Source organism: Octopus bimaculoides, chromosome 2 (genome assembly GCF_046866305.1).
Source record: "Octopus bimaculoides isolate indiv1 chromosome 2, ASM4686630v1, whole genome shotgun sequence".
Lineage (NCBI taxonomy): Eukaryota > Metazoa > Mollusca > Cephalopoda > Octopoda > Octopodidae > Octopus > Octopus bimaculoides.
Window position 1 is genome coordinate 131306186 of NC_142929.1, and position 27837 is coordinate 131334022.

At 38.4% G+C, this 27837-nt stretch overlaps 1 protein-coding gene across 1 annotated transcript; it reads right to left on the minus strand.

Annotated features, from left to right (window-relative positions):
- Positions 1-677: 677 nt before the first annotated feature.
- Positions 678-4703, minus strand: LOC106875946 (kinesin-like protein KIF3A). The gene has a single exon (XM_014924279.3). It carries the CDS (start codon positions 4088-4090, stop codon positions 1850-1852), a length of 2241 nt encoding a protein of 746 aa, XP_014779765.1. The 5' UTR covers positions 4091-4703; the 3' UTR covers positions 678-1849.
- Between the last annotated feature and the right edge of the window lie 23134 nt (positions 4704-27837).

Here is a 27837-nt window from a genome sequence, read left to right on the forward strand (position 1 = left end):
TAACACCAAAGATGAATTGACGGCAAGGATTATGGCAGCATTCACCGACTTAAACAAGGGGACTGTCCAGAAGAGTTGAAGGAGATTCCGAAGTCGACTAGAGGCCATGGTAGAAACCAATGGCGATTTTATTGAATAAATTTACTCTTTAGTATTTCAAGACATTTTTATGTAATCTTTGTAAATATATCTGTTAGAATGAGATGTCAGTGTTATTCTCATTTTTGTGTAATTTAGATGACAATTTATTGACCACACTGTGTGTGTATATATATGTATAAACATGTGTATGTATATATGTAAGTATATATGTATGTGTGTGTATATATAGATATATGATATAGACAATACACGCTACATATAACACGTGTATATATGCATGTATTAGTATGCATATATATTGTGTATATATATGTGTGTATGGAAATAATGTGAATGTGTGTGCATTTATACACACACACGTGTATATATATATATAAATAAATAATGTGTATGTGCATGTATGTATGTGTGTGTGTATATATATATATATATATATATATATAAAATGGCAAAAAAACAAGCTTAATCAGAAATCAATAATAATATATAATCCATTAAATGTGATTTATAGTTAGAAATACTGTGACAAAAACAAAATATCTTTTAAATGAAATTCAACTCAAGGCAAAGGAATATATATTTACATGTAGAACCAGGTTTTATTACAGATGGAGAGAGAGAGCGCAGCATGCTAGTTGCAGTCTCACTCTAACAAATAAATAAAGATGATAAAAATATTTTAAATTATGTTATGTAATAACAGTATTTAAAAAATAAAACCTTTCGGTAAATTTTAAAAATTGGATGCAAATACCAAAAGATATAAATAAATATACAAGGAAATTCTACAGAATGTAATATAGATATAATTTTATATGAGCAAGCATCAGTTTTGAATTACTAGGTCTGCTGAATGTGTAAATAAGTCAGAATATTTTACAACTATCACAACTATTGAGGAAATTGAAGCAATTTAAAGAGGGTAAAAAGCAAGAAATAATAATTTTGAAAATAAAGCTTGAGATCTGTATAGATAATACAAACTATATTTGCTTCAAAATATTCTCAACAAACCTGGAGTAAATAAGTTATATGCTTTACAGGATAATGAGGATAGCTGATTATTTCTTCTCTGTTAACAAACATCTTCTGCAGAAGATAAATCTAATATAGTTAAAGACCTGTGTCATATGTAGTAGACGAATACTACATCAAAGGTAGGTCAATAGTGATAAAATCTTTCAAATTGCTCTTTTGGTTTTGCTAACTTGTAAACATTAATATCACTAAAAAAAGAACTTCCTTTCATTACTTAACATTTAACGATACTTTAAAATTTCAACAATGTTTTGATTTGCTTAAATGGAAGAAATTTACAGAATCAACCAACAACATACTTTAAATACATTAAGTAGAGCTTCAAGAGCAAAATTATGTTGCAGCTGAGTTTTAGGTAAGAGGGTGGAAGCCACTTTTCTTTGAAGTGCAGGAAGATTAATTTGGCTTGAAATGGCAACAGGATGTAAAGCCTCCTTGAAAATATATTATAAACACTCTCAAAAGAGAAATATTAGTAAATATAATATTCATATATAAATAAATTTAAAAGTAAAGACTATTGATCACAAATGCTGGATTTTAAAAGAAGAGAAAAAGAAAGAAAAATAAGTTACATTTAAGCCAAAATAAAGGGTTTGAGATTTAGTTAAAATTACTTTGTTATAAATGATGGGGAAATAAAAATAACCATATCATCAATACATAACATAAATTTGAAAAGAAACCAGATGCCTGCTGCAGTGAATAGTCATTGCAAGAAGCTCTCTAGTTCAGAATCTCGTTTCTTCTTTTTGGAGGATTTTGGCCGGGATAATACCTTCGGGTGATGCAAAGATTTCATCATCTTGCAGGTTTTAGACCTAAGTGCTTGAGCTGCACCTTCTGGAGTGTATGCTAGAAAAACACCTGTAAGATCAACATCTACACAGGTTTCTTTGTGCTTTTCAAGCATAGGAGTATGTTTACGCATGTTATTACCAGTGTAAGCAACACATTTCAGTTGCCATTCACCTATGTCATCATTCCAATGTACATAATGTTCTATCACATTTTGAAACTCTGGAGGGATAAAGTTGTCAATGACAAGCATCTGTAACTTCAGTTCACGAGTTAGTTGTCTTATATTCTCTAAAAGGCCTTCCATTTCTCTCTGATGTTCTTGTTGAAGATCAGCCATCTCAGATTTGGCTTGCATCAACATTGTCCAACACTTTTTCAACTTTTTTGTTTTTCCTACAATTTCATCTTGTAAAGAAGAATATTTTTCTTCAATATCAATTCTTTCCTGTTCTTTCTCTTCAAGAGCTCTTCGTAATTCTTCTTCTCTTTTTTTACGTTCTTCTAACTCAATAGCACTCTCTCCGAGAAGGCGTTCTTGTTCTTCAGCTTTCTCTAAAAGATTTTCACCACCAACAATTATCTTTTTTTCAATTGCTGACAATTTTTGCTGAAGTTGATCTTGTTCTTCTTGATAACGCTTCAACTCATTTTCTTTTTCATCCAAACTTTCCTTCATTTGGTTGCGTTCTTCTTCAGCCATGTCTTTCTTCTCTTCTAAGAATTTTCGATCATTTTCAATTTTAGTGAGGATTTCAGTCATTTTTTCTTTAGATATTTTACGGCATTTTTTTTCTTTCCATTTCTTTTTACTATTCTCCATAAATTCCATACTTTGCTCATTATCCATTTCTTCATCTGGGCTAGTATCTCCATCTGATATATTATCTTCAAGTTGTTTCTTCAGTTCCTCAATTTCCTTTTGAAATTGTCTTAAAAGTGCATCTTTAGGATCTTCATTAATTTTAGCTTTGTTTTTAATATTCTTAGCGCGGTTAGCGTACCTTAAAGTACTGATTGTCTCATCATAATTATAGTCAGCAGGCCCAATATTAGCAATCATTATAGTTTTCGAGTTACCTCCTAAAGAATCTTGTAAAAGTCGAGTAAGTTTTGAATTTCTATATGGAATATGACTACTTTTCCCATCAACTAATGCAGAAATGACATTACCAAGTGTAGATAAAGAAAGGTTAATTTTAGACGCTTCTTTTAATCTCATTCCAGTGGCACCTGTCTTGGCCTGTCTTTCAGAACCGGCAAGATCTACAAGATGTAGCTTCCCCATTCGGACATGCTGTTTTCCATCAATTCCTTTCACACTGCATTCTACAGTAACAGTGAAAATAGCATGGGACCTAGAGCTATGGGCATTCATATTGGTAGCACCAACCGCGCGATTTTTATTACCGAGAGTCATTATTCTATCCATATCATCAGCATTATTCACTACAAATGCAGACAAATCCTTAACGTAGACACCAACATCGGGCCGTTCTTTGACTTCTAATCGCATGTTTTGATCTTTTGCAAGCAAATCTCGAACTTCTTCATTATATATTTCCATGTAAGAGACACGAACTAAAAAGCAATTATCTTCACCAGCTTTTGCTATAGCTCCAAAGATATGAGCAAATGAATTAGGAATAATACCACGAACCTCAAGCGTTGTCCGTAAGCCTTCCATAGTGAATGTTTTACCTGTGCCTGTCTGTCCGTAGGCAAAAATGGTGCCATTGTAACCTTCTAAAACACAATCAACAATGGGTCGAGCGACTTCATTATAGACATCAACTTGTTTACACCCAGGTCCAAAAACTGTGTCGAAAGTAAACATTTTTATGGGTTCCTCTTGGCTTGCCGAGGGGTTTTCCACTGACACTGTACCCCGCAGGACATCGACAGTCACTAGATTACGACATGAAATCGACAGTTCTTTTTCATTGAGCGGACGACAACGGACGGCCACTCGCACATTATCAGAGTCTTTGCTGTTGTTGCTACTGCTGCTACGCGAAGTAGAACTATGATTACTTGTAGTAGCCGAGGCAGAGCTGTTGCTGGTTATTATAGGACTGGAATTGGTTGTACAACTTGTGTTGTTACTGAAGAGACTTTGGTATGAACTGCTGGTATTCTTGTTTTCAGGCATTTTCTTTGTTGTTTCTTTCAATACTAAATAAACCTGTAAGTAACGAAAGACGGTCGCTATTTATGTTTCACAGTAAAATATGTAGGTGTTGATAAAAATCAACACGATGAATTGAGCAGATTAAAAACGAAGCAGTACAAGCTGCTGATGCTTCTGGTACTCCAACTGAAGTGCAGTCAGTGTAAAATTTAGAAATATCGGCGGTACCGTATAAAATGACTGCTCGGATACCATCTTTTGTACAGCGTAAGTAGCCCTTCCTCTGCTATTATGCAGTGTCACTAAATGTCAGATAAGCTGGCGCGTCCTGACGTCACAATCATGTGGCTTTACTTTCCTGTCTGCTACTATTTACAGCTCTTGACTACAATCTACCTTCAAACACTAGAACACGTATATCTAAGGAAAGATAAATCGTAATATTCACTTCACTAATATTTTCTTGATAAATCTAATCTCGTGTATTTTTCAAATATAAGAGTAACTGTTTAAATAATAATACTTTCGACGAATATAAGTAGTATAAAAAATAAAAATAAAACAATTACTAAAGTGATATCTAAGTCAGCTTAGATCTATAACTAAATACATCAGTGATATGAATGGTGATTCGAATGAAATGGCAAGGGGGTGAGGGGTAGGAATCTTGATGGAACTTAATCTTTTTAAAATGTTACAACTGGGGAGATTAGAATAAAGACATTTAATTAGAATATTAGTGAAGTGAGAGGAAAAAAATTCATTTCTTTTTATATATAAACGTTCCTAATATCCCTAACAGAGATCATTGGAAACCACTTTTTATTTTTGTAAGATTAAAAAAAAGAAATTAATATTTTGAATTTAGTTACTTGCTTTTATGTCAAGATTCAAAAATTGGCAGCTATTAGTTTTTATCGTTAGACACCTGCGCTTCATTATGTTATGTCAAAGGCACTTTCCAGCAGTGTAAACCACTAACTGTAAGCAGGCTAATGAATACTTGTTATAGATCCAAACCAGTTGTGAAATGTAACTCCATTTCAAAGTACATATCACATATTTTTAGTAATCAATCCTAATTACAATTCATGTCTTGGGAGCTGTTATATTCTTAAACATATAATGTACAGGAGGTATTTAATAATCAACTGTGAACAATTTGTAAGAGAGGTCATTCTTTGCCACAGGGTCTTGCTTTGTTTCTAACTGGTAATAGAAAGTTCCTTCAAAATTGTAAGCTCATGCCAATGTCACCAGGTGGGGTTACCAATGTCACAATGTCATATAATGAAAGATGTGAGAAGCTGGTGGTTGAGTTGAGGTCTGGCTGCATATAATGAATGCACAACACTCATGAACAGTTAACAGAATTTTATTTGTTGTACAAAATGCTCTCCGTGTTGGTCTTGAATATAACAAGTTACACTCTGTAGTTATTACAAATAGTTGGTTAAATAGGCTCTGTAAATAAGCTGTCACAACACGAGAACATACTATGCTGGGGTCATGACTGCAAAATTGTAGTTGCTGTCTGCTTGGTTGAACAAGGAGTTGTTAGAATGGGTGTTAAATTCAGCAAAATGAGAATGTGGTTTGCATGGTGGCAATTGTCCACAAAGGGAAATTTGGTACCCAAATCATGCATATTTAAGCTACTTAAACCTTGAAAGGGGATGTTCTAGAAGATTCTAGAAAGTTGCATCACATAAAGTAGCAATGCTGATCGGTCAATTATTCAGCTGATTGGTCAATTATTCAGCTGATCGCATAAGATAGCTTAGTAAAGCTGTAATTTTAATTTGGTAATTTGTTGATTTGGTTTTAAAACTACAACACCAAATTGTCCACTTCAAAACCTGACCTCTACATAAGTTTAGCTGTTAGCAGGTACCAAATAAAAACATATTTTAAATCAGTTCAGTAGCCTAACAAAAATGTTTTAACCTAAAACAGGAGATATTCCTTTGTTACTTAATGCTGGGATTGTTTCCCGACAGTATTCAACCATACCTTCAATATCACACAAAACGTTAATGAGAAAGAAGTATTTTGCACTCTGTAAAGTGGTTGGTATTAGGAAGGGCATCCAGCTGTAAAAATCATTCTGTGGAAGAGCGTAGGCTCGAAATGTTAAAGACTTTTTCAATTCCCGAGCATTATACTAATACATTTGTTTGTTTTCTACACCACCTGTCTTCGTCTGTTGTTTTTTTCTCCCTATATATATATGAGGTTCTGGAGAAGGCCCACCCACATCAGCAAAACTGAGTTCTAGAAGCGCTGTGTTGCACCCACACATAACAAGGAAACTTCTCAAACACCCTACCACAACAAACCAAACTACATCTCTATATCTCTTCTCTTCCTCACATTTCCACTTCATGCACTATGCTTACTTCCCACTCATGAATCTTGTCCTCTTGGCCCTGACTCACTGTATCATTGCTATCCGCTAGCCCCCAACCTGTGTGTTCCACCCACATGTAACAAAAAAACTTTTCATATACCCTACCCCCAACAACCCAATCTACATCTCTTCTCTTCCTCACATTTTCTCCTTCATGCCCTATGCTTACCTCTCACTCCCCAATCTTGTTCTCACAGCCCTGGTTCTCTGTATCATTGTTATCTGGTAGCCACCCCCTCTATATACCCAGGTTTTCATTACTCATTTCCCCTCCTCACTCTCTAATCATGCTTCTTTGGCAATATCCTGCCACTTATATTATGAGCTTCGAACCTCAAGAGTATGCCCTGGCACTTACCACCATCTATATCTCTTTCTGCCTTTACTCAACCATCCCATTTATATTCTGATCCCTGTCCTTTATGAGTATGCCCAGCACTTTGCCACCATTACAGTCCCGCTGTCTCCCACTCTCTCCCCTTCTCTTGCACTTCCCTCAGGTTGGGTAACCATGTATCTCCTTTGTGGCAGCACACCTGTTTCTGTCTTCATTCCTGATCTTTCTCACACTCACTCACTCACTCACTCTCTCTCTCTCTCCCTGCTGGGTAACCTTATACCTACTCTACAGCAAGACACCTGTTTTTGTCTCTCTGTCTCACTATAACCTTTCATCATCTGACACATATTTACTAAGTGATTTGTTGACTAACACTTTCACAAACTGTGGCAAAACTATACCACTGAAGAAATTAAGGAAAAAAAAAAAATAAAGAAACATGCCCACAGTTGTCTCCCATGTTTGCTAGAAAAATATCGATATTAGTCATCAACTATTTTAATGCTTTCTTGCTGTATATTTTACCCTACTTTGGGTTTATAATTTGTCATCCATTAAATATACTCATATCACATATGTACTGCAGTGTTATTGCTCATCCCAAGATCAGTCCTGATTAAGCAAATTGTTGATCAAAAATCTTCCAACCATGAATATCCTGTCTTTTTTCCTGTCTTTTTTCCTGTCAATGCGTCCAGGATTTAATTTTTTTTTAAAACTGACACAAAATCTCTTTCATTAGTTATTGTTTATTCTGCAGATGGTATTTCAGAATCCTGAAAGTTTTGAACTGTTTAATATTTCTAAAATTGTCAAACATCTAATAAATGTCTTGTCAATTTATAAAAAGTTTTGATAAAACCCCACCAAAAAGCAAAGAAAAAGCACTAATGAACTCATATATACATGCGTGTACATGCATGCATACATGCGCGCATACACACTTACATACACAAAAATCTGCAAATGTATTTTTTTTATAATCCAGGCGTATCAATAGACTTTCTAGGTTCATCTGTGTCAAGTGAAGTTTTGCAGTACTTATATTCATGTAGGATGTATCTAAGTACCACTGAAATAGTAAGGTCTTAGATCTGTAGTGCATATGATGTGTGTGTATATGTGAACTAACATAGCTAGAGAGTGTGCTGCCTGGGGTGGTGGATATTCATTTTGCTGCTCCTGGAATCTCACAAAAAATACAGTGCCTACAGCATCCCCAAAAGTGGTGCCACAAAAGTGAAGCCTGGTGTGTGCCACTCCCTCCGCACCCACCTCTAGCTACGCTAGTGTGTGTGTAGGTAGCTGCATGGCTGTGTAGTGAACTACATGGTCTTGGGTTCAGTTTTATTAGGTTCAATTTCTTGAAGTCAGTCTTCATTGCTTCATTCCATATCTTTCTAGATTTCCTCTTTTCACAGGTTCCACCCTCTTCCAATGATTGGTGCTTCCTTATATAGCTGATATCCTCAATACAAATCACATCCTCATACTAGCAGGGTGTTCTCTCTCTCTCTCTTGTACACTACATCTGATTCCTTTTATATCCAGCTGTGATGTCAACTCATTTGTGCTCTGTTGAACACAAATATTACACATCCAGTGGAGCATGCCCACTTCATTTCTTTCTTGCCATTGCAAATCTTCCACATGCAAGGCCTATGTGTCTCACAACCATGCAACATTGCACATTGTACATAAACAATGTGTAATCTACTCTTCACGCTAAAAGAGAAACCTTTTGCTGCCTGCTTGTGCAACAGGTTCTTGAACTTTTTTGACTCTGTTCCCATTTTGTCTATTATACCTTCAGCATGCCCTCCTCCACTTCTAATTATGTTGCCTTGGTAGCAAAAGTTATAAGCTACTTCTAACGAGCCTATAGAATGAAAGATAGATAGACACACACATACATTCATTCATATTTTATGTACTCCATGTAAATATATATCAAGCTTAACTGTGTTTATCTTCATTACTATCTCTATATACATACATACATATATATATGTATTCTACAATTGACTATTTTTAAAGTCAGGTACTTATTCTATCAGTCTTTTTTGTTCAGTCTGTAAGTTACAGGGACATAAACAAACCAACACTGGTTGCCAAGTGGTGTTGATGGTGGTGGAACGAACTTTGACACAAAGTCATACACACATATAATACATACACACATGCTCACCACACACACATATATACTTGTGTATGTGTATGTATGTTTTGTGTGTTGAGTAATGAACGTGTAGAATATTTGCTATGTGAATTTGCATAGAAACTGTATTGGGTGATTTGCACTGTTGAACTGAAAGTGTCTTGCAAAGATGCTGCTTGTGCCTTATAGAATTCTGTTATTGGACTATGTTTAGAGTTGTAAGCCCTGGTATTATTTCATGTTATTGTTCATGATTTAAAATTTTTTTATATAGTTACTATCATTGCCACTCTGTTTACTCTCATAATAACAATAATTCATTATAAATGAAAAAAAAGAAATGACTTAAATCAAATATTTGCTACAGTTACAGAATGATATTGGGAGAGAAGGGTGGTGTACTCTTTAAGAGGAAAATAATGGCTTCAAAATTTGGCACAAGGTCAGCAAGTTCGGGGATGGGGGTAAGTTGGTTACATTGACTCCAGTGCTGAACTGGTACTTATTTTATAGACCCTGAAAGGACGAAATGCAATGTCAACTAAAGTGGAATTTGAACTCAGAGCGTAAAGATGGAAGAAATGCTTCTATGCAGTTGGCCTGGTGTGCAAACAGTTCTGCCAGTTTGCTGCTTTAATAATAATTATTACAACTTTATTATCCTTAAGCATTCATGCACTGTACTCTGTCAGAATCATTCAATAACTGTAAAATAGAGTAGATTTGCTTTTCAAAAAAGAATTATAGTGTTTTACGTAGAATAAAAGTAATTTAGAGAAGCGCTATTGTCTGGATGTCACTAGAATTTTACTACCATTTGTAACAGCTGCAGCAATAATGGCTTAGTGAAAAGTTGATACAAATAATAGAACAAGGGGCATAACTACAGAACTGTGTCTCACCACCAAGTTTATTTCGTCGTAGCTTTCTTAAAAATGCATATTTTTAAATGAAATTTTCCAGAGACAATTTTTCGAATGATGCGAACAGTTGTCTTGATAAAATTTGAGCACATCTTTTTTTGAGTTTCTAAAAATACCAACCTCCCGACATTGTTTCTCCATTAAATTTCGTTAAAATCGATGTTTTTTCTATACATTTTCCAGAGGTGCGTTTTTATGGTGTAGATTACAATTAAAAACAAAGAAAAGAAAAGAAAAAAATCAAAACCCTCGGAAACGTATCTAAAGAAAAAATTCCTACAAAAATATGCACTTTTAGGAAAATTATGAAAATTCAAAGTCGAAAGGGCACGTTTCAAAAAAATCTTTATCAAATCTTAAAAAAATATATTATCGTAATCTACAAACTCAAAAACATATTCCTGGAAAATTTCATAGAAAAATATGAATTTTTAACGAAAACCGGTTGATTGGGGGATGAAACCCACCTCATCAATTTATCGCCCCTCATCCTATAAGATAATCGTAATCCATACCACCAAAAACATATTTTAGGAAAATTTCATTTGAAAGTATGAATTTAAAGAAAGGTATGGTAGAACAAATTCGATGGAAGAAAGTCGGGGACATTTGTGAAGTTCTGTCGAACTAGGATTCCGCATACTCTATTTCTTGCTCTAGAATTCAAGCACTCAAGAGTTCGTCTAGATCCCATTTTATCTTTCCAATATGTTTGAAATTACCTTCAAATTCCACCGAGGTCGACTTTGCACCTCATCCTTTCGAGGTCAATAAAATAAGTATCAGTTGAGCACTGGGTTCGATGTAAACGACTAACCCCATCCGCCAAAAACTTCAGGCTTTGTGCCGATAGTAGAAAGGAATAATGCATGAAATAACTTCCAATACACTAAAAATTACTAAAATAACTTCTTCCAGGTTAAGAAGAATTAATTACTGTAAGTCAATGTTGTTAGTGTATTTAGATGAACTATTTGAGGTAAGTCATATATATTGACGATCATCCAGTCTATTATGAACTCTTCTTAATGCATAAGTATCTCATACCAAAGAGAGAGAGAGAGAGAGAGAGAGAGAGAGAGAGAGAAAGAGTGAGAGAGAGAGAGAGAGAGAGAGAGGGAGAGAGGGAGAGAGAATGAGTTTGTAGAAAGGGAATAGAGTTAGATTGCAGCCAAGTATTGGTGAATGGCTAAGAAATTCACTTCGTAATTGTTGGGACTCAGATTCAATCCCGCTGGAGTGACACTTTGAAGCCAGGGAAGAAAAGTAACAGAAAAGAAGTTACGAGATAAAATCTTTTCTACTCTAGGCACAAGGCCCGAAAGTTTGGGGGAGAGGGCCAGTCAATTAGATCGACTCCAGTACGCAACTGGTACTTAATTTATTGACCCCGAAAGGATGAAAGGCAAAGTCAACATCGGCAGAATTTGAACTCAGAATGTAAAGACAGCCGAAATACCGTTAAGCATTTCGCCCGGCGTGCCAACGTTTCTTTTTTCTTTATTGCCCACAAGGGACCAAACATAGAGGGGACAAACAAGGACAGACAAAGGGATTAAGTCGATTACATCAATCCCAGTGCGCAACTGGGACCTTTATGATTTGACGGGCAACATTTTTTTATGTAGTGTTTTTGGTACCGAAACACTTTCAAACTTCTTATACTTGTATATTTTGTGGTATAGAACAGATAAAAAAATTTGTATTCGAAGTTATTTCACGTTAAAAATTGTCTTATTTCGATAATTTCAACTAATCACTGACGTCTATTCAGTTGAATACAGTTAGTGCTGTGACGGTGTATATGGTATTAATCCCCGTTAGTTTTGACATTACCGATTAACTAGACTGTTCGTAAACAAAGGGGAAAAAGCCATCAAAGTACTTGAATATTGCCTGCACTTGTTATTGGAGCTACCAGAATTATCAATGCACCTCCCCCAAGTGCTTCATTTCCTGGAAATAGCAGCCAAATCTTCTTCAAATCAAACTGTAGTTTAGGGTTAGGGTTCGGGTTCTAGAGTTAGGGTTATGAATGAGGTTATGGCAAAAATATACACACACAGATACGCACAGCGTAATTTATTATATAAACAATATATGTGTATAAATTACGATTAAACCGGATGAAATATGTCACAGGGAATAACACACTTAACACCGGCAGAAATTTATTGTTTACAAAAGAGCACTGACTGTATTCAGCTGAATAGACGTCAGTGATTGGTTGAAATTACAGAAATACGACAACTTTAACATGAAATAACTTGCGATGTACAATTTTTTGTTAAGAAGGCTAAGAGAAAAAGTTGTTTTGTATGACACATTCTACCAGTGTTCCAAGTTTGAAAGTGTTTCGTTAAGAAAACAAGTGTTGGCCGTCAAATCACAAAGATCCCGCAACTGGTACTTTATTTATCGACCCCGAAAAGATGAAAGGCAAAGTCGACCTCGGCGGAATTTGAACTCAGAACGTAACGGCAGACGAAATACCGCTAAGCATTTCGCCCGTCGTGCTAACGTTTCTGCCAGCTCACCGCCTTAGTTATGAGATAAAATGTCACAGAAAAGACGTCATTAAAAAAAAAAAAGGAAAAAAAAAAAAAAAAAATCAGAGGAAAGACTTGTGTTGCTCGACCGGAATAACTACACGGAATAACTCACGTGGTATCAGTCGGAATATTTATCTTAATTATCAACATTAATAATATTTGGTTTCAAAACTTGGCACAAGTTCAGTAATTTCAAGGGATGGGTTAAATCGATTACATCGATTCCGGTGGTCAACTGGTACTTATTTGATCGATCCTGAAAGGATCAAAAGCAAGGTCAACCTCGGCAGAATTTGAACTTAGGACGTAAAGCCGAACGAAATGTTGATAAGCATTTTGTCCGGCGTGCTAACGATTCACCTAGTTCGTCGCCTTAAATCAACATTAATATTATTTAATGTGCATGTAATGTCACGATTCTGTGCAAAGTGTTTTCAACTGTACATGCCATGTGTTGCCAATAAATGTTTTTTTAAAACGCATACAGGGTTGGCCAAAAGCTACCCGTCAGTAAATAAAAATTCCATAAATACTTAATGTTCAATTTCATTTATTCATTCCAATTATGAATGACTAATAATTGAATGCTTAATAATGTTAATAATTGAATCACCGTTTTTTAAATCAACATTTGTCTATTTATTTGCGAAGTTTCATATAAAATAATTTTTTGTTTTAATCTTGGAATTAAATGGTTTTGATTTACTGTCAGGTAACTTTTAGCCAGCCCTGTATATGTTATGCCATCATATAAAATCGTTTCCAAGTTATGTACGGTCAGTTAATAACTGATTTAAAATATTTTTGTTTATAATATTTAAATGTGACTATTAAGACGACGAGCTGGCAGAATCGTCAGCACACAGCGGGCAAAATGCATAGTGTCTTTACTGTCTGAGTTCAAATTTCGCCGAGGCCAACTTCGCCTTTCATCCTTTTTGGGGTCGATAAGATAAGTACAACTTGAATACTAGAGTTAATGTAATCGTCTTGCCCGCTGCCCCAAACTTGCTGGTCTTGTGCCAAAAGGGATCTTTTTTTAAAACGGGGGCCACATTTTTCATTAACGAAACACTTTGAAACTTGGAACACTGGTAGAATGTGTCATATAAAACATCTTTTTCTCTTAGTCTTCTTAAAAAAAAAAAGAAATCCATAAGTTATTCCATGTTAAAGTTGTATTTCTGTAATTTCAACCAATCACTGACGTCCATTCAGCCGATATACATTAAGTGCTGACTACATAAACAAACGATTCTGAAACAATTAACCCTAACCGTAGGGTTAGGGTTAGGGTTAGGGTTAAAGCAAATTTAAAATGAAAAAAGCAAATAAAACGAAGGTATGGAGATTAAATACGCTTTACATCACTTAATCAGCCAAAGGAGTAAATATAAACAACTGAATACTTGTCAGTGATTGGTTGAAATTATCGAAATAAGACAATTTTTTACATGAAATAAATTCGAATACAAAAATATTTTTCTGTTCTATAACACAAAATAGATAAGTATACGAAGTTTGAAAGTCTTTCCGTACCAAAAACACTACGTAAAACATTAATGAAAAATGTGGCCCCCGTTTTAAAATAGATCCGCCAAAAGTTCAAACCAATATTTAAATGTGACGTTTTTTAGTGAGACATTCTCCGGAAACCTTCTCTTTAGGCAAATGTATTTTCCAACATATCCTGTGGTCGGTCCAATTCTTGTGAGTAAAATCAGGTAAATGGAAACTGTACGAAAGGCCACCAGATATTTTGTGACTGTAATTAAAAGTTACGACTTTGTCATACTGAATCTACTCGGGTATTATGTTTAGGGGGACGTCAAATAGTCAGACATTCGTATTAGAATATCAAGTGAACGTAAAGGCAGCGAGCTGGCAGAAACGTTAGCACGCCAGGCAAAATGCTTAGCGGTATTTCGTCTGTGTGACACCGATTGAAATGCTTAGCGGTGTAACGGCTCCGTGAGTTTGTATCTATTAGTAATTATTTGAGTACGTTTGTATAGTAAGTGCAAGTTTCTATTGACTGTTCTTGTGTTATTTCCTGTTATAATTATTTGTGTGATAGTCTTCGTTCGAAAACTATCGGGTGTTCTCCCCTGTGGGGGAGACATTAATCGCTGGCAAGATGCCGAATAGTGTATCTTTGTCTGGCGAAGAGTCAACCGATGGAAAAAATATTGAAAGTTTATTGTTTGGAGATGTTTCAAATTCTTCTGAAGGTGAATCGCCAAAACCAACGAATTCTACTGTGAAAAGCCTTCAAACAGAAGGAAAACAAAAAAGAAGTTTTGCGTCGGCGGCTGGAGGTGGAACCCGCCAGCTGTCGACAAACAAAAGCGACCTACGAATGTACAAAGACATGATTACAATTCAAGACGGTGTTGTCAAGATTCAACCCCCAGAGGATTATTTATTGTCGGAAAAAAAGAAAACCATCATATACAAGACATACTGTAAAAAAGAAAGAAGAATTGAGCGAGTAAGCGAGGAGAGAGTGGAAAAATGATTGAAATCCATCTGGCAGGATATCATATATCTGACCAGAGGTAAAAAATTTGGTACCATCGAGGTACAACTAAAAAATATTGAAACGGCACAGATGCACTCGATAAATTCATTGGAAACAGAAGATTTAATTCTAATACCTATATACATGGGTATGAGGACTGCCAACATACGAATAACAAAGGTCCCTCCTAAAGTCGGCCCTATGTGGTTGATGGCGGCGGTCCTGGCAAAGAAGGTAGATGAAGTGAATATACTTCAGGCTATCGACACCGAAAAAACATATTGGATCGGCCACACGGTCCACTTATTAATTCAAGGAGAACAGGCTGTAATTGAACAACTTCCAGAAAAAATAGAAGTTGGGGAGGAGTTGTTCCTCAACGTTTTTGTCGAGGGGCGTAAACCCCGATGTTTTCAGTGCGGTCAGATAGGCCATATAAAAAAATACTGTAAGGAAGGCGAGGAGGAATCTGAAGGTGAGGAGGAAGTGAAAGATAAAGAAACCGAAGGAAAGAAAATTACCAGCAAAAGAAAAATAGAAAATGCTAACCAAGTAAAACAAGTAGAACAACGACCAACAAAAGCAGCAAAAAGAAACCAACCACAAATAACAAGGAAAGAAGTGGAGGACAGAGGGATAGTAGCACTTCACAGCAAAAATGTTGATTTAATGAGAGTGTAGTAACGCCGTGCGCATGCGTAGTCTCACGCATGCGTGGAATTAAACAAGCAAGCTTTCCCGCTTAATTCTATCTCTTTCTTGCTGGCCAGCAATAGAGCATGGACGTGTCAAGCAGTGTCTCCCATATTCCAACCTGGAGACAGTCTCTTTACGTGTATAGCTGTCACTCTTCATCTTTCGGACTTACACTCGACAGCTCGCTCACATCCACATAACAACGTCCCAACAACTATGCTCACACACATAGAAGCTGTAACAACAAGAGCTAAGATGTATATATTTACCACCTGAATAAATGTTGTTTAAGTTGATAGTCTGGAGTTCAGCGTTCCGTTAATATTCATTAATTTTATATAGGAAAGTCAGGTATACATCTAATGATGTATAACCAACTTTCCTATACCTGTAAACTGACAATAGACAAGTTACATAGTCAGGGATCTGGCTACTGGAAACTCAATACGTCCCTTTTGGCGATTGAGGAATACAGAAAGCGGATCAAGATGTTAATTCAGAGGGCATTGACAGGTACCATCATTAATAACAAATGGTGGTACACCCTAAAAAGAGCCATCAAATATGAGTCTTTTAGGTTTAGCATAAGTTTAGCTAAGAAGGGACGTAGAATAGGAGATGGTATAGTTAAGGAACTAGAAGAAGCCTGGAGGACTGGCAATGCGGACCAAGTGAAGGTGAAAAGACTGGAGTTAAACCAACATCTTGAAGCCCAACACAGGAGAAGTATTGCCAGAGCTAAGTTACGTGCGATGGGAAGTGAAGGAATCAAGGCCGCTGGATGGGCCCGAGAGGTGGAAGCTCGGCAAGGAAATAGTTCCACGATACGGTCTTTGACGAACCATAATGGCGTCTTGATAAACGAACCCGAGAAAATGTGTGAGGCCTTTCGGAAGTACTTCGCCCAGCTGTTCGGGGGTGACGGCGGTCCTGATGGTGGGAGAGCCCTCGAGGACTTTCTTGCCGGTCTGCCGTGTCTCTCGGGGTCGGATGCGGAGTCTTGCGAAGGGCCAATCACGCCTGGGGAGGTGAAGGAGGCTTTGGCCGACTGTAAAGCGGGTAGGTCGCCGGGACTTGATGGTCTTCCGTATGAGCTGTATAAATGTATGCCAAACTTGTTCGGGCATCTACTGGCTGACGTTTACGCGAACTGGCAACAGAATGGGTTTATCCCCAGATCTGTGCCCCGGGGAGTAGTGACGTTGGTCAGAAAGGACCCGGACAAGGGGGACGTTATAGAGAATTTCAGGCCCATCACTCTGTTAAACGCAGAAGTGAAGATTTTGGCCTCTTAGCGAAAAGGTTGGCGCGTGTCGCGGATGGTATAGTCGGGGAGGCACAGACATGTGCCATCCCAGGCAGAACCATTCAGGATACCCTCCATCTTATCCGCTATACCATAGAGAGGGTTGGTAATAAATCTGGCAAAGGTGGGGCACTGGTACATTTGGACCAGTCTAAAGCTGTTGATAGGGTTGACCATCGATACCTGGCGACTGTGCTTGCGCGGTTCGGCTAGGGCATTGGCTTCCTCAGGTGATTTATTGCTTTGTACCACAACATTGACTCGATAGTTCGGGTGAACGGTTTCCTTTCGAAGCAATTCTGTATCAGACGCTCGGTTCGTCAAGGATGTCCGCTCTCACCGCTTTTGTATGTGGTAGCTCTCGAGCCACTACTGCGGAGGTTGAGTGGCATTCCGAGAGAACCATGTCTAGAGGAGTTTGTGACGGCTTACGCGGATATCACTATTTGCGTAACCTCAGTAGCACGCCTACGTGAAGTGGGTAAGACTATTGAGGCTTACGAGGAGGTGGCAGGAGCAAAGATTAACCGGGAAAAGTCGGTCGGCTTACAACTCGGCACCTGGGTTGGCAAGTCGATGCCTTCAGACAGCGCTGTTGGGCGCTGGACGGAGGGACCGGTTAAGTTGCTGGGAGTTTGGTTTGGTCCAGGCCTCCAGATAGAGAAGAACTGGACGGAGGTATTGAGCAGGGTGGCTGCAGTAGTCAAGACCTGGTGTTGGCGGTGGCTATCTCTGAAAGGGAGGGGCGGAGGTGGCCAATGTGTTTATCGCATCGGTCATTACCTACCGCCTAACCGTCGTGCCTTGTCCGGATTCGTGGTTGATCAGGTTGGAGAGACAGCTCTTTCGTTTTTTGTGGAAGTGCAGGTCGCCACTTGTGAAACGCTCTGTCTGCTGTTAAAAGCCTTTAAAGGGAGGTTTAGGGATGCCTTGGTTAATGATGCGTTGAGATTGAGGCACCTCTGGATTCTCCTGGATAGTGAACGGGTGTGGTCTCCGCTGGCCAGACAAATGCTCCCCGAGTTCAAAAGTTTTTGCGAGCAGGAAGCCTGGTGTTCTCGTAGACCGAGTTCGAGTGAATGGCATAAAGAGTGTCGTAAGGCCCTCTTGCTTTTCCGGCGCTCGGGCAACGCCAGCGGTGGGGGTTCCACACGGATTTTATATAGTGGGTTGGTAGAGTCTGAATGAGACGATGGCCTGGGGGCGACTCTAGGTCTCGGGTTTATTCAACTGGACAGCCTGTTTCACCGTACATTCGGGTTGAGAACGTTGGACAACTTCCAAAAGTCCTTAACCTGGCAATGCTACAGAGGTGCCTTGCCCGTTTGGGATAAGCTTGCAAGACACGGTAAGCGTCAGTCGCCGACCTGTCCAAGATGCGGGGGAGACAGGGAAACCGTCCCTCATGCTATTGTTCAGTGTCCGGAGATATCTGAAATGTGGGCTTATGCTGAACACCTGTTGTCCGGCGAAGGAAGAGTACAGCTGTCGACTGAGTCAATTATAAAAATTGACCCACCGGGAGTTTTAACAAACGAAGGTAAGAATTGTTTTCTCACGGTTGTAGCAATAGCGAAAGAGGTAGTATGGAAGACGAGGATAAAAGGAATTAAGACAGGCAACTTTATCTCTGGTCACAATTTACGTTCATTTTTTACTTTTCATTTGAAAAGGAAAGTGTGGCTGGAAAGGAGATATCTGTCGGAGTGTACGTTCCAAAAGAGATGGAAGCATGTTGCACGAGTGTTGTGCGTGCAAGGAACCGTGTGAATAGTCAGAAAAAAAAAAAAAGGTGCCAGCGATAGATCGGGGCTTGTGGGGTCGGAGCGTGGCCTGATCATCGCTTCATTTGTGTTGTCTAACGTACTGTTAATATCATTCGATTTTTTATATTTTATAAGATTTTTGAAGTCATATTTTATGTAGACCATTCGCATTACTGATCCCAATCAGTTGTTTTGTACCATTCTATGTTTGGCCCCCTGTGGACAATAAAGAAATTGGTATTTCGTCTGTCTTTACATTCTGAGTTCAAATTCCGTCGAAGTCAACTTTGCATTTCATCCTTTCAGGATCGATAAATTAAGTACCAGTTGCGTACTGGGGATGATCTAATCGACTGGCCCCCTCCCCACAAATTTCGGGCCTTGTGCCAAGAGTAAAAAAGAATATAAAGTGAACGTAAGTTACTCTGTTGATGGAATTTTTGCGTGAGAGCCATCATAATTACTTCGCAATTATTATTTTTGTATCTTTCTAAAGTGAAATCCAGCCAGAGTTGATCTCACTTTTATTAGGTCTGAGAAATCGATATAAGAATTAGAATTAAAATATTGTGGTCTATTCAATTATCTTCCTTCTCCCTACAAGAAGAATTGCGCCAAAGATCATTGCTTAAATTCTAAACAATAGTATAAGGGAGGTAACTCCCGTTTAAAATATTGTTTATTCTGAGACACGGAAAACACGGTAGACTATAATTGTTTTGGCATGAAACCACTTTTGACGTCACATCTTTTACTCACATTTACTGTACATGCGTACGCACGCATATACGTACAAATACAATTAAATGATTGTGATATTCAAGTATGAAGGAGGAATTAGATAGGGATTAGGAGTTAAAATGAAGATACAGTAAATATCCCCGCATATCTCACGTCTATTTTCAGTCCTCCACTTCACTCTCTATTTCATATCTTATCTAGAATAACTATTGCTTAACCATTTTCTCACACCGTCTTAGCAATAATAATAATAATAATAATAATAATTTCAAAATTGTGTACAGAAGCAGGAGTGGCTGTGTGGTAAGTAGCTTGCTTCGTATTAGAATATCAAGTGAACGTAAAGGCGGTGAGCTGGCAGAAACGTTAACACGCCGGGCGAAATGTTTAGCGGTATTTCGTCTGTCTTGACGTTCTGAGTTCAAATTCCGCCGAGGTCGACTTTGCCTTTCATCCTTTCGGAGTCGATAAATTAAGTACCAGTTACGCACTGGGTCGATGTAATCGACTTAACCGGTTTGTCTGTCCTTGTTTGTCCCCTCTGTGTGTAGCCCCTTGTGGGCAACAAAGAAACAAGTAGCTTGCTTACCGACCACATGGTTCTGGGTTCAGTCCCACTGCGTGGCACCTTGGGCAAGTGTCTTCTACTATAGCCTCGGGCCGACCAAAACCTTGTGAGTGGATTTGGTAAATGGAAACTGAAAGAAGCCCGTCGTATATATATATATATATATATATATATATATATATATATATGTAGTGAAACTAACACCTCGATCGCCATTACATACAAAACTACCTATCGCCATTAGATACAAAACTACTATCGCCATTCTTCTCATTTAAATATAAACAAACGCGGGCGTAGCGGAGAACCCATTCCTTGTCATCACGTGACTGATTATTATTCGAAGCGGCAACTTCTTCGAACCGTTTCCGCCAGAACGCAAACTGACCAATCACGGCCCTTAATAAGGTCACGTGATAGAGTATTTTTCTGAAACCTTCGGGAGCCGATAGTTTGTTATAAATAGCTTTAACTCGGCGGCCAAATTCGTCTCGGTTCAGTTTCTCTTTGAGATCTGTTCCGTGTACCACACGACAGCAGCAGCAGTTCCAGCGACACACCAACAGCTTCGTCCAACGATGACCACCCACCGCCGTCGCCACATCAGCAACACGAGTCTACGACTACTGACCAGCATCATCGTCATGACCAACACGATTCTACGATTACTACTAACCAGCATCAATATCCACCAGCGTCTACACGACTTACTATGTACACCAAACTAAACCACCGCGGCACATCTCTCTCTTCGATTCTGTTAGGTGACTCAGCTTCACCACGATAAATAAACAGACAAGAATTTCAGCCAGCGACGAACATCTGTATAACAAGAATCATGGCCCGGCATGGAAGCCACAACATCACAACTAGTGATCGCTCTGCCACACTCACAGCCTCAACTACTTTCACATACAGACTTTTCCTATAGTGTACTCAGAACTGGTATAAATGCTCACGTGTTACTGACTCTTTCTATCTGCTGTAATATCTCACATACACATACATGTATCACTCACATACACACTTTTCTTTGTACGACGGCCTGTCTTTGATTATGTTATTATATGTCGCATTCACATTCACACTCAGACATACACTTTTATGCAACAATAAATATCTCTGTTATTCATCTCATACGGTTGTGGTCTTTCATTACTGGTCATCTATGTTATCGTAGTATAACATATTTGTATATCATCTCTGATACATTATTTTGTGTTCGACCGTGTGACACGTTTAAATAAAAGGAATCCTCTGTTTTTCCATTCGTCACCATTTCTCCTTTTTGAGTTCGCACGGTCGTTCTTACATATATATATGTTTAATTTGTTCACCGAACACTGCCGCGAATTCACCCTTGTTTTTCAAAAATCCTCCCTAAATCACAAATAAGGGTAGGAAATGTGCCCTATTTTTCAAATCCTGGCAGCAATACTGAAGTTGGAAACAGGATAATAATCTAATTCTACACTTTATCATATTCAAGAATATAAACACGTTTTTGAGCACAACACACGCGGAGTAAAAAAGAAACATTACCTTTCGCCGGAACACCGGGGTAGGCACTCTCGGGAACGCAGTGCTCTCTCTCCCTAGCGTGAAGCTTCCTATCTCGGACATGCGAGCATGCGTACAATAGCCAAACACCACGTCGCTGAAACTGTGAAGTACACAGTTCTCGACAAGGATTTTTGTATTTTATTCATAAACTAGGGGATGGCTACTCACATTAAGCTTAAGGTTTATATAATGTACAAGTATAAAGAAAGAATTAAAGAAAAAGGACTCATTATATTGAATGTTACCGATAATATCGAGTGGAAATAGAGGGTGCTGCAGTTCCGCAGTGCCTGTACACGAACTGCCACCTATCGGGATGATCTTAATTAAACAACTATGGCAACAAGATGATATCTTTAGAGCAATTTTAACTTTTTCAAAAAATTGACTTCGTTGTCAATACTTTCCAAATCTTTTTTTTATGAGTTGCCTCCCTTCTACTTCGTAAGGTTCAATTAAGAATCGTTACCTCATCTTGATACACGTATAGTTTCGATTAATTAAAGAGATTTTGTCCAACACATTAAATACCTAGGTACATATTTCACTATTCATCTTGTTATTGAGGTCATTGTCAGAATCTGTTACAAATTTTTCTTTTTATTCTTACCATTTTCTCATCTATCTCCTCATTTAAAACACATTTTTGATGTTTATTATTCCCTGAGGCGGTCAGCTGGCGGAATTGTTAGCGCGCTGTGTAAAATGCTGAGCAGCACTTCTTCCAGTTCTATACGTTCTGAGTTCAAATCCTGCCGTGGTCAATTTTGCCTTTCCTTCTTTCGGGGATTCATAAAATACCAGTTAAGTGCTGGGACCGATAGTATTGACGTACACCCAGCTCCTCTGAAATTTCTAGCTTCTGTGGAAAAAAAAGTTGCTTATCATTCAAATTGATTTCAAATTTCACCGAGGTCAGCTTTGTCTTTCATTCTTCCGGGGTCGATAAAAATACATCAACCCAGAATACTGGATTGGGCGGAACTATAAGAACATCAAACCGGATTCCCTGCAGTATTTGCCCCAGTTCTTTGCGTTCTGAGTTCAAATTCTGTTGTAGTATTCATAGGTGATAGATGTAATCTGTCACCCGTTTAACACAACCATCTCACTTCTTTGAGGCCTTTAGCGGGACTCACTCTCGTAAGCATTAGGATCGTCAATTACAAACATTCGGACTCGGTTTGAATATTATCCACCTCACTTCTCATCGGTCTCGAAGACTCTCTAAAGCGATGGTTTTCAACCGTTTCTTTTTTCTACCTATTGACCTTTTTGATTTCTATTTTACTCTAGTGGGTCACTCGAAGTTTAAAACTAAATTTAGAGATGCCCTTTCCAAATTACTGTTTTGTTTTTCCGCACATTCACTTATGTAGTTTGAACTATATAAAATGTTAAAGAAAGAAACTGAGCTATTTCTTCCAATGAATACATCGAAAGCAAAACTTTTTCATGGAATTTTAATATACTACTGTGGGTCTTCAAGAATCTTATATGAACCTCCCCTACCTAGGTGTCATATGGACCCTGGTTGAGAACCATTGCAGGAAAGGGTTACGGAAACTGTCGTTCTTCCCTGTAAAAGATTAAAAAAAAATCATTTTCAAATTTCTTTGATTCTTGCTATTTTCCCACTCTTTCTTTACACAAAACACCTTTGTATTCATAACATTATTTTTATAAAGGGATGTTTACACTTCCCCTCGCCATATTTCTTCATATAAATTGCGTAGGCGGCGAATTGGCATGGTACTTGTTCTTTCTACTTGCGCGTTCTGAGTTCAAATCACGCCGAGATTAACTTTGCCTTTCCTCTTTCCAGGGTCGATAAAATAAAGTATAGGTCTAGAGAAAGGGAACTGGTCATCCGATTTAACACCACTACGTAACCTTCAAATCCTTTACTGGAGGAGGTAACCTTGTTGAAAACATTCGGGTTAGTCCTCTGATTTGAGGATATATTATACCATCCCTCCCGACCACAATCATAGAGTTCCTGTAAAGACCATGAGCAGTGCCCTTTCTTCTTGAATAAGCAGAGATCTTTGCTCTACTTTATTTGTCTCTTCATTTTGTATTTAACCATACTATCTTGAAATAGAGACTGACACATTGCATAATATTGTTATAGATACTATTGAAAAGAAAAGATGAGCACGTGTGGAACGCCTTTGATCATAAATCTGTTCGATTTGAGTTGGTCAGGGGCTAAGCAACAACAACAACAACAACAACAGTAGTAGTAGTGACAACAACTGAATGTAGCCAGAGGCAGAATATCAAGTAAGCTCGTCTGTTCTTTTTTCTTCCTCCTGTTCACGACTGTGAAGGATTCCTCCACTCTATCTTTCTCTGCCACTGGTATTACCACTTCTGCACTCTGTTCTTTACTTTCCTTCTCTCCCTCTTCGTTTTCCTTCTGAGAGCATTGTATTTTCATGCGCCCTTTTTTAACGCATAGGAAGCATGTTGGCGGTCTTCCTTCTACTACTATTACTACTCGAAGTCTGGTGTCTTCCGGGAGTATGATTTTCTCTGTGATGCCATACAGATCTTTTAAACTCTCCTGTATGGCCATCTCGAGGCCATCTCGAGGCCATACCCCCACCACTTGACCTTTTTGGTCCTCGTTATCTCCAGGATTTTCACCTCATCTTCAATACCGCGCATCACGGCTGCCATCAGCCATGCTTCCCCCATTTCAGGGGGAACTCCGCCAACTCTCACTCCGGCAATGTGCTTGCCACAGCACATCGGCAGAAGTACTCATTCCGGCGTCCCATCGGCACAGTGGAGCGGCCCACGGCATCCTCCTCGCTGCCAAACCCACCGTGCTGTACCCTCCTCCACATGTACAAAAGTGGTCAACCTTTTAACATTTTCGAGGTACCTCTCCATTCCGTTCGAGGACGCGGACAACGTCCTGCAAGCCACCGCTCTCCTTGCCACATCACATCTCAATTCCTCTCGAGGAACCAGCCCTAGACCGGCTCCCTCCTCTTCCAGCAACTCGCCTCCTTCCCTCCACCCTCGCGGCCCAATCCCTACTTCCCACACCTCCAATGTGTTGGCATCCACACCCTGGGCTGCCGTCGCTGCGCAACCCCGTCCACCCTCTACCCCCCTTCTCCCCGCCTCTCCCACAGATGAGGGACAAACAGATTCAAATAACATAACAAAACAGTGACAAAATGCAACAACCTAAACAATTCAACAAATCTCGGCACACCCACACGGGGAGACCCTCAACAAATATGATATAACAATGTGTAACAACTCGCACTTACACTAAAGAAAAACACCAACATTAATCTGCGATTTTTCATCTCTCGCTCTCAGTCAAACACTTATACGATTTCGGCTAATCCATTCTCACAAGGGGTGTCATGATTCTCGCCATAACATCTCCGCTTTTGAGATTTGACTTCTGTAGGAAGTGCAAATTGTTTATTTAATTCTATTCTATTTTGTTTCATCACCACCTCTCCTTTTTGAGATTTTAATTTCCTCAGAAGTTTTACTACTTCTTTCGCTTAGAGGCTATTTCTAGTCGTTCTGTTTGTTTACGCTTTCTATTGCTGATCCGCCTAGGTTCAACCTCTTTTGACGTTGGAACATTGAACAACTAATAAAAAACTTCTATCGGTATTCCTTCTCTTTCTTCGGTATGTCTAGTCTTCAACTGGTTGAAATGTCGTTTGTGCTCTCCTATTTGACCTTTTATTATGTACATAATGTTGCCTATTCATTTCGTCAATATACCGTCCTCCCAACCTTGTCTTCCATTCTATATATTTTGAAATGAACTTTATCTCCCACCTTAAAATACTTTGTTGTGTTTCTTGGGTTCTCCCTGTAAGCTTTTTTTGTAGGTAATAATTTATCAAAATTTGATTTTATCTTCCGTGCAAACATTAACTCCTCGGGAACTTGCCTGAACAGGTGTTCGGATTAGGTATTACTCTGTAAACCCTTAAGAATTGAGTTAGTGCAGCATCATTGCCTTATTCATTTCCTGATTTGTTTTTAGTTCTCGCTTCAACCTTTCTGCTTGACCATTTGATCTCGAGTGGCACGATAGAGTAGAGATGTGATTGATTGCATAAATCTCACAGAAATGTTAAAATTCGTACCCCCAAAACTTATCCGATACTATGGTGTCCGGGACACCGTATCGCGCAAAAAGTTCGTGAAGGAGCCTTATCGTTACCTTCGAGGTTAGTTGACTACATTTACTTATCTCCGGCCACTTGGTACAGCTGTCTACTATGATTAGATATTACGCGTCGTTTGCCAGTCCAACAAGATCTATACGTAGCCTGGACCTGGGACTGACTGTCTTAGGTCACGACTGGAATTTCATCGGTGGTGACTTTGCTGCGAGAGCATAACCTCTACAGAACTTCACCAATTGTTCAATATCACAGTCCACAGTAGGCCACTACATTGTAATTCCTCATTACTGATTTCATTCTTGAAATCCCTGGGTGTCCCATATGAAATTCATTTAATACACGCTTTTGTAGTGCGGCTGGCACTACAACTCTTTGTGCGTACATCAACGCATTATCACACAGAGAAAAAAATTGGTTCGCGTTTGTGTTACGTATATATTTATTTTCTTTTACCTTCATTGTTTCTTTCATCTTTGCAATGAATTTGTCATTCTCTGATTTCAATTTTATATCTTGAACAGTTAGTGGCAGCTCCCGAATGACATTACACAAAATAGTTTTTAGGTACTACTCAAGCAGAGCGGACCCGAACGCGCAGTCGCGCATCCGCGCTAGCTAGTCGTGAGTGGTCGATCCTACGAAAAGTGCGCGCGCGCGCAAATGAATACATGTGTGCGCATGCGCGCGTATGCAAATTAGTAAATAATTTCTTTTAAACAAAGTAAATAATTTTTTTAAAATTACTTTTTTCTTTTCTAAACAACGTAGATAGGTAGAAGGAATAAAAATAACACACTATCTGTTTTTGTTAACTTCATACATTTTTTTCTTTTAATTAAATTTTGTGAACAAAATAATTTTTATTTTCTAAACAACGTAAAATAAATTTTAAAAAAGGTGCACATTGGGATTAGACACTGAGGGAAACTTGATATGCTAGAAATAACAGCTAAACGCAAAAAGAAAAAAAAACTGTAACCTTTACCTTTCTGAAATCACTGTGGATATATTTCGGCTATGTGCTTGATAAATGTCTGAAAGTTCTCCCACGAATTCCCACACTTCATATCGTAATAATCACGGTACATTGGCTCATCAATATGTGACCATTTCATGTTACCACATGATCCACTTTTATATTTCAGTCTACGTTTTATCCGTGACCAGAATGGGCCACATATCCGTGAAAATCGTAGTTCCTGGCTCCACATTTTCAATGATTGCAGCTTCTAACGTTTCAGCCTTTCTATCAGTTATAATGTTGCAGGTAGCCCTTTTTCTGAGTGACATCGTAAAAGCCTATCACACAAAACTTTTCAACCATTCTGCCAACCTCATATTTCCTCTTGAAAAGCAGGCTTTCATCCACTTGTACAACGTGGTTCAGTCCACCTAATTTTTTCTTATCTTTCAGTAACATGGCTGAACATATTTCTCGGCAGTATTCGTACCATTGAATGGCCGTGTCGTTGCTAATATTGTTTCAACTCATGGAACAAGTTACTGGCAATTCAGATATAAAGTCTGCTATTATTTGAAATAGTGTAAACACTGTCAAGTGGCATTTCTCTAAAAAAGTATTTTTCCTTATAGAGATTGTTTTACTGCATGAATTACATCGCCAAATAACTCCGTCAATAGCACGTTGAAAAGATTGAATTTTCATTTGACGACAAGTACATTCTTTTTTTTGTTTTTTTGTTTTTTGTGAAATTAATTTGTTTCCATAATTCAACACGGTGAAGACATTTTGGTAATATTGGCGAGAAGAGGTCAATGAAGAGGAAGAGCCGTTTACAGAGAGAGGTTGAAGAAAGAGGAATTGACCTCCCTCTACCAATTTGAAATGGAAAGACGGGCTTGGTTTTACCAGTTCCTCTTTCTTGACCTCTCTCTGTAAAGGGCTCGTCCTCTTTTTTGACCTCTTCCCGCCAATGTTGTTCACAATTGAACTTAAGTTTTGAGTGTGCCGCGCAAATTTTTCGAAGCCCATATTCCCAAAATGTCTTCACCTCGTGTTGAATTATGGAAAAGGTTAAACGGGGG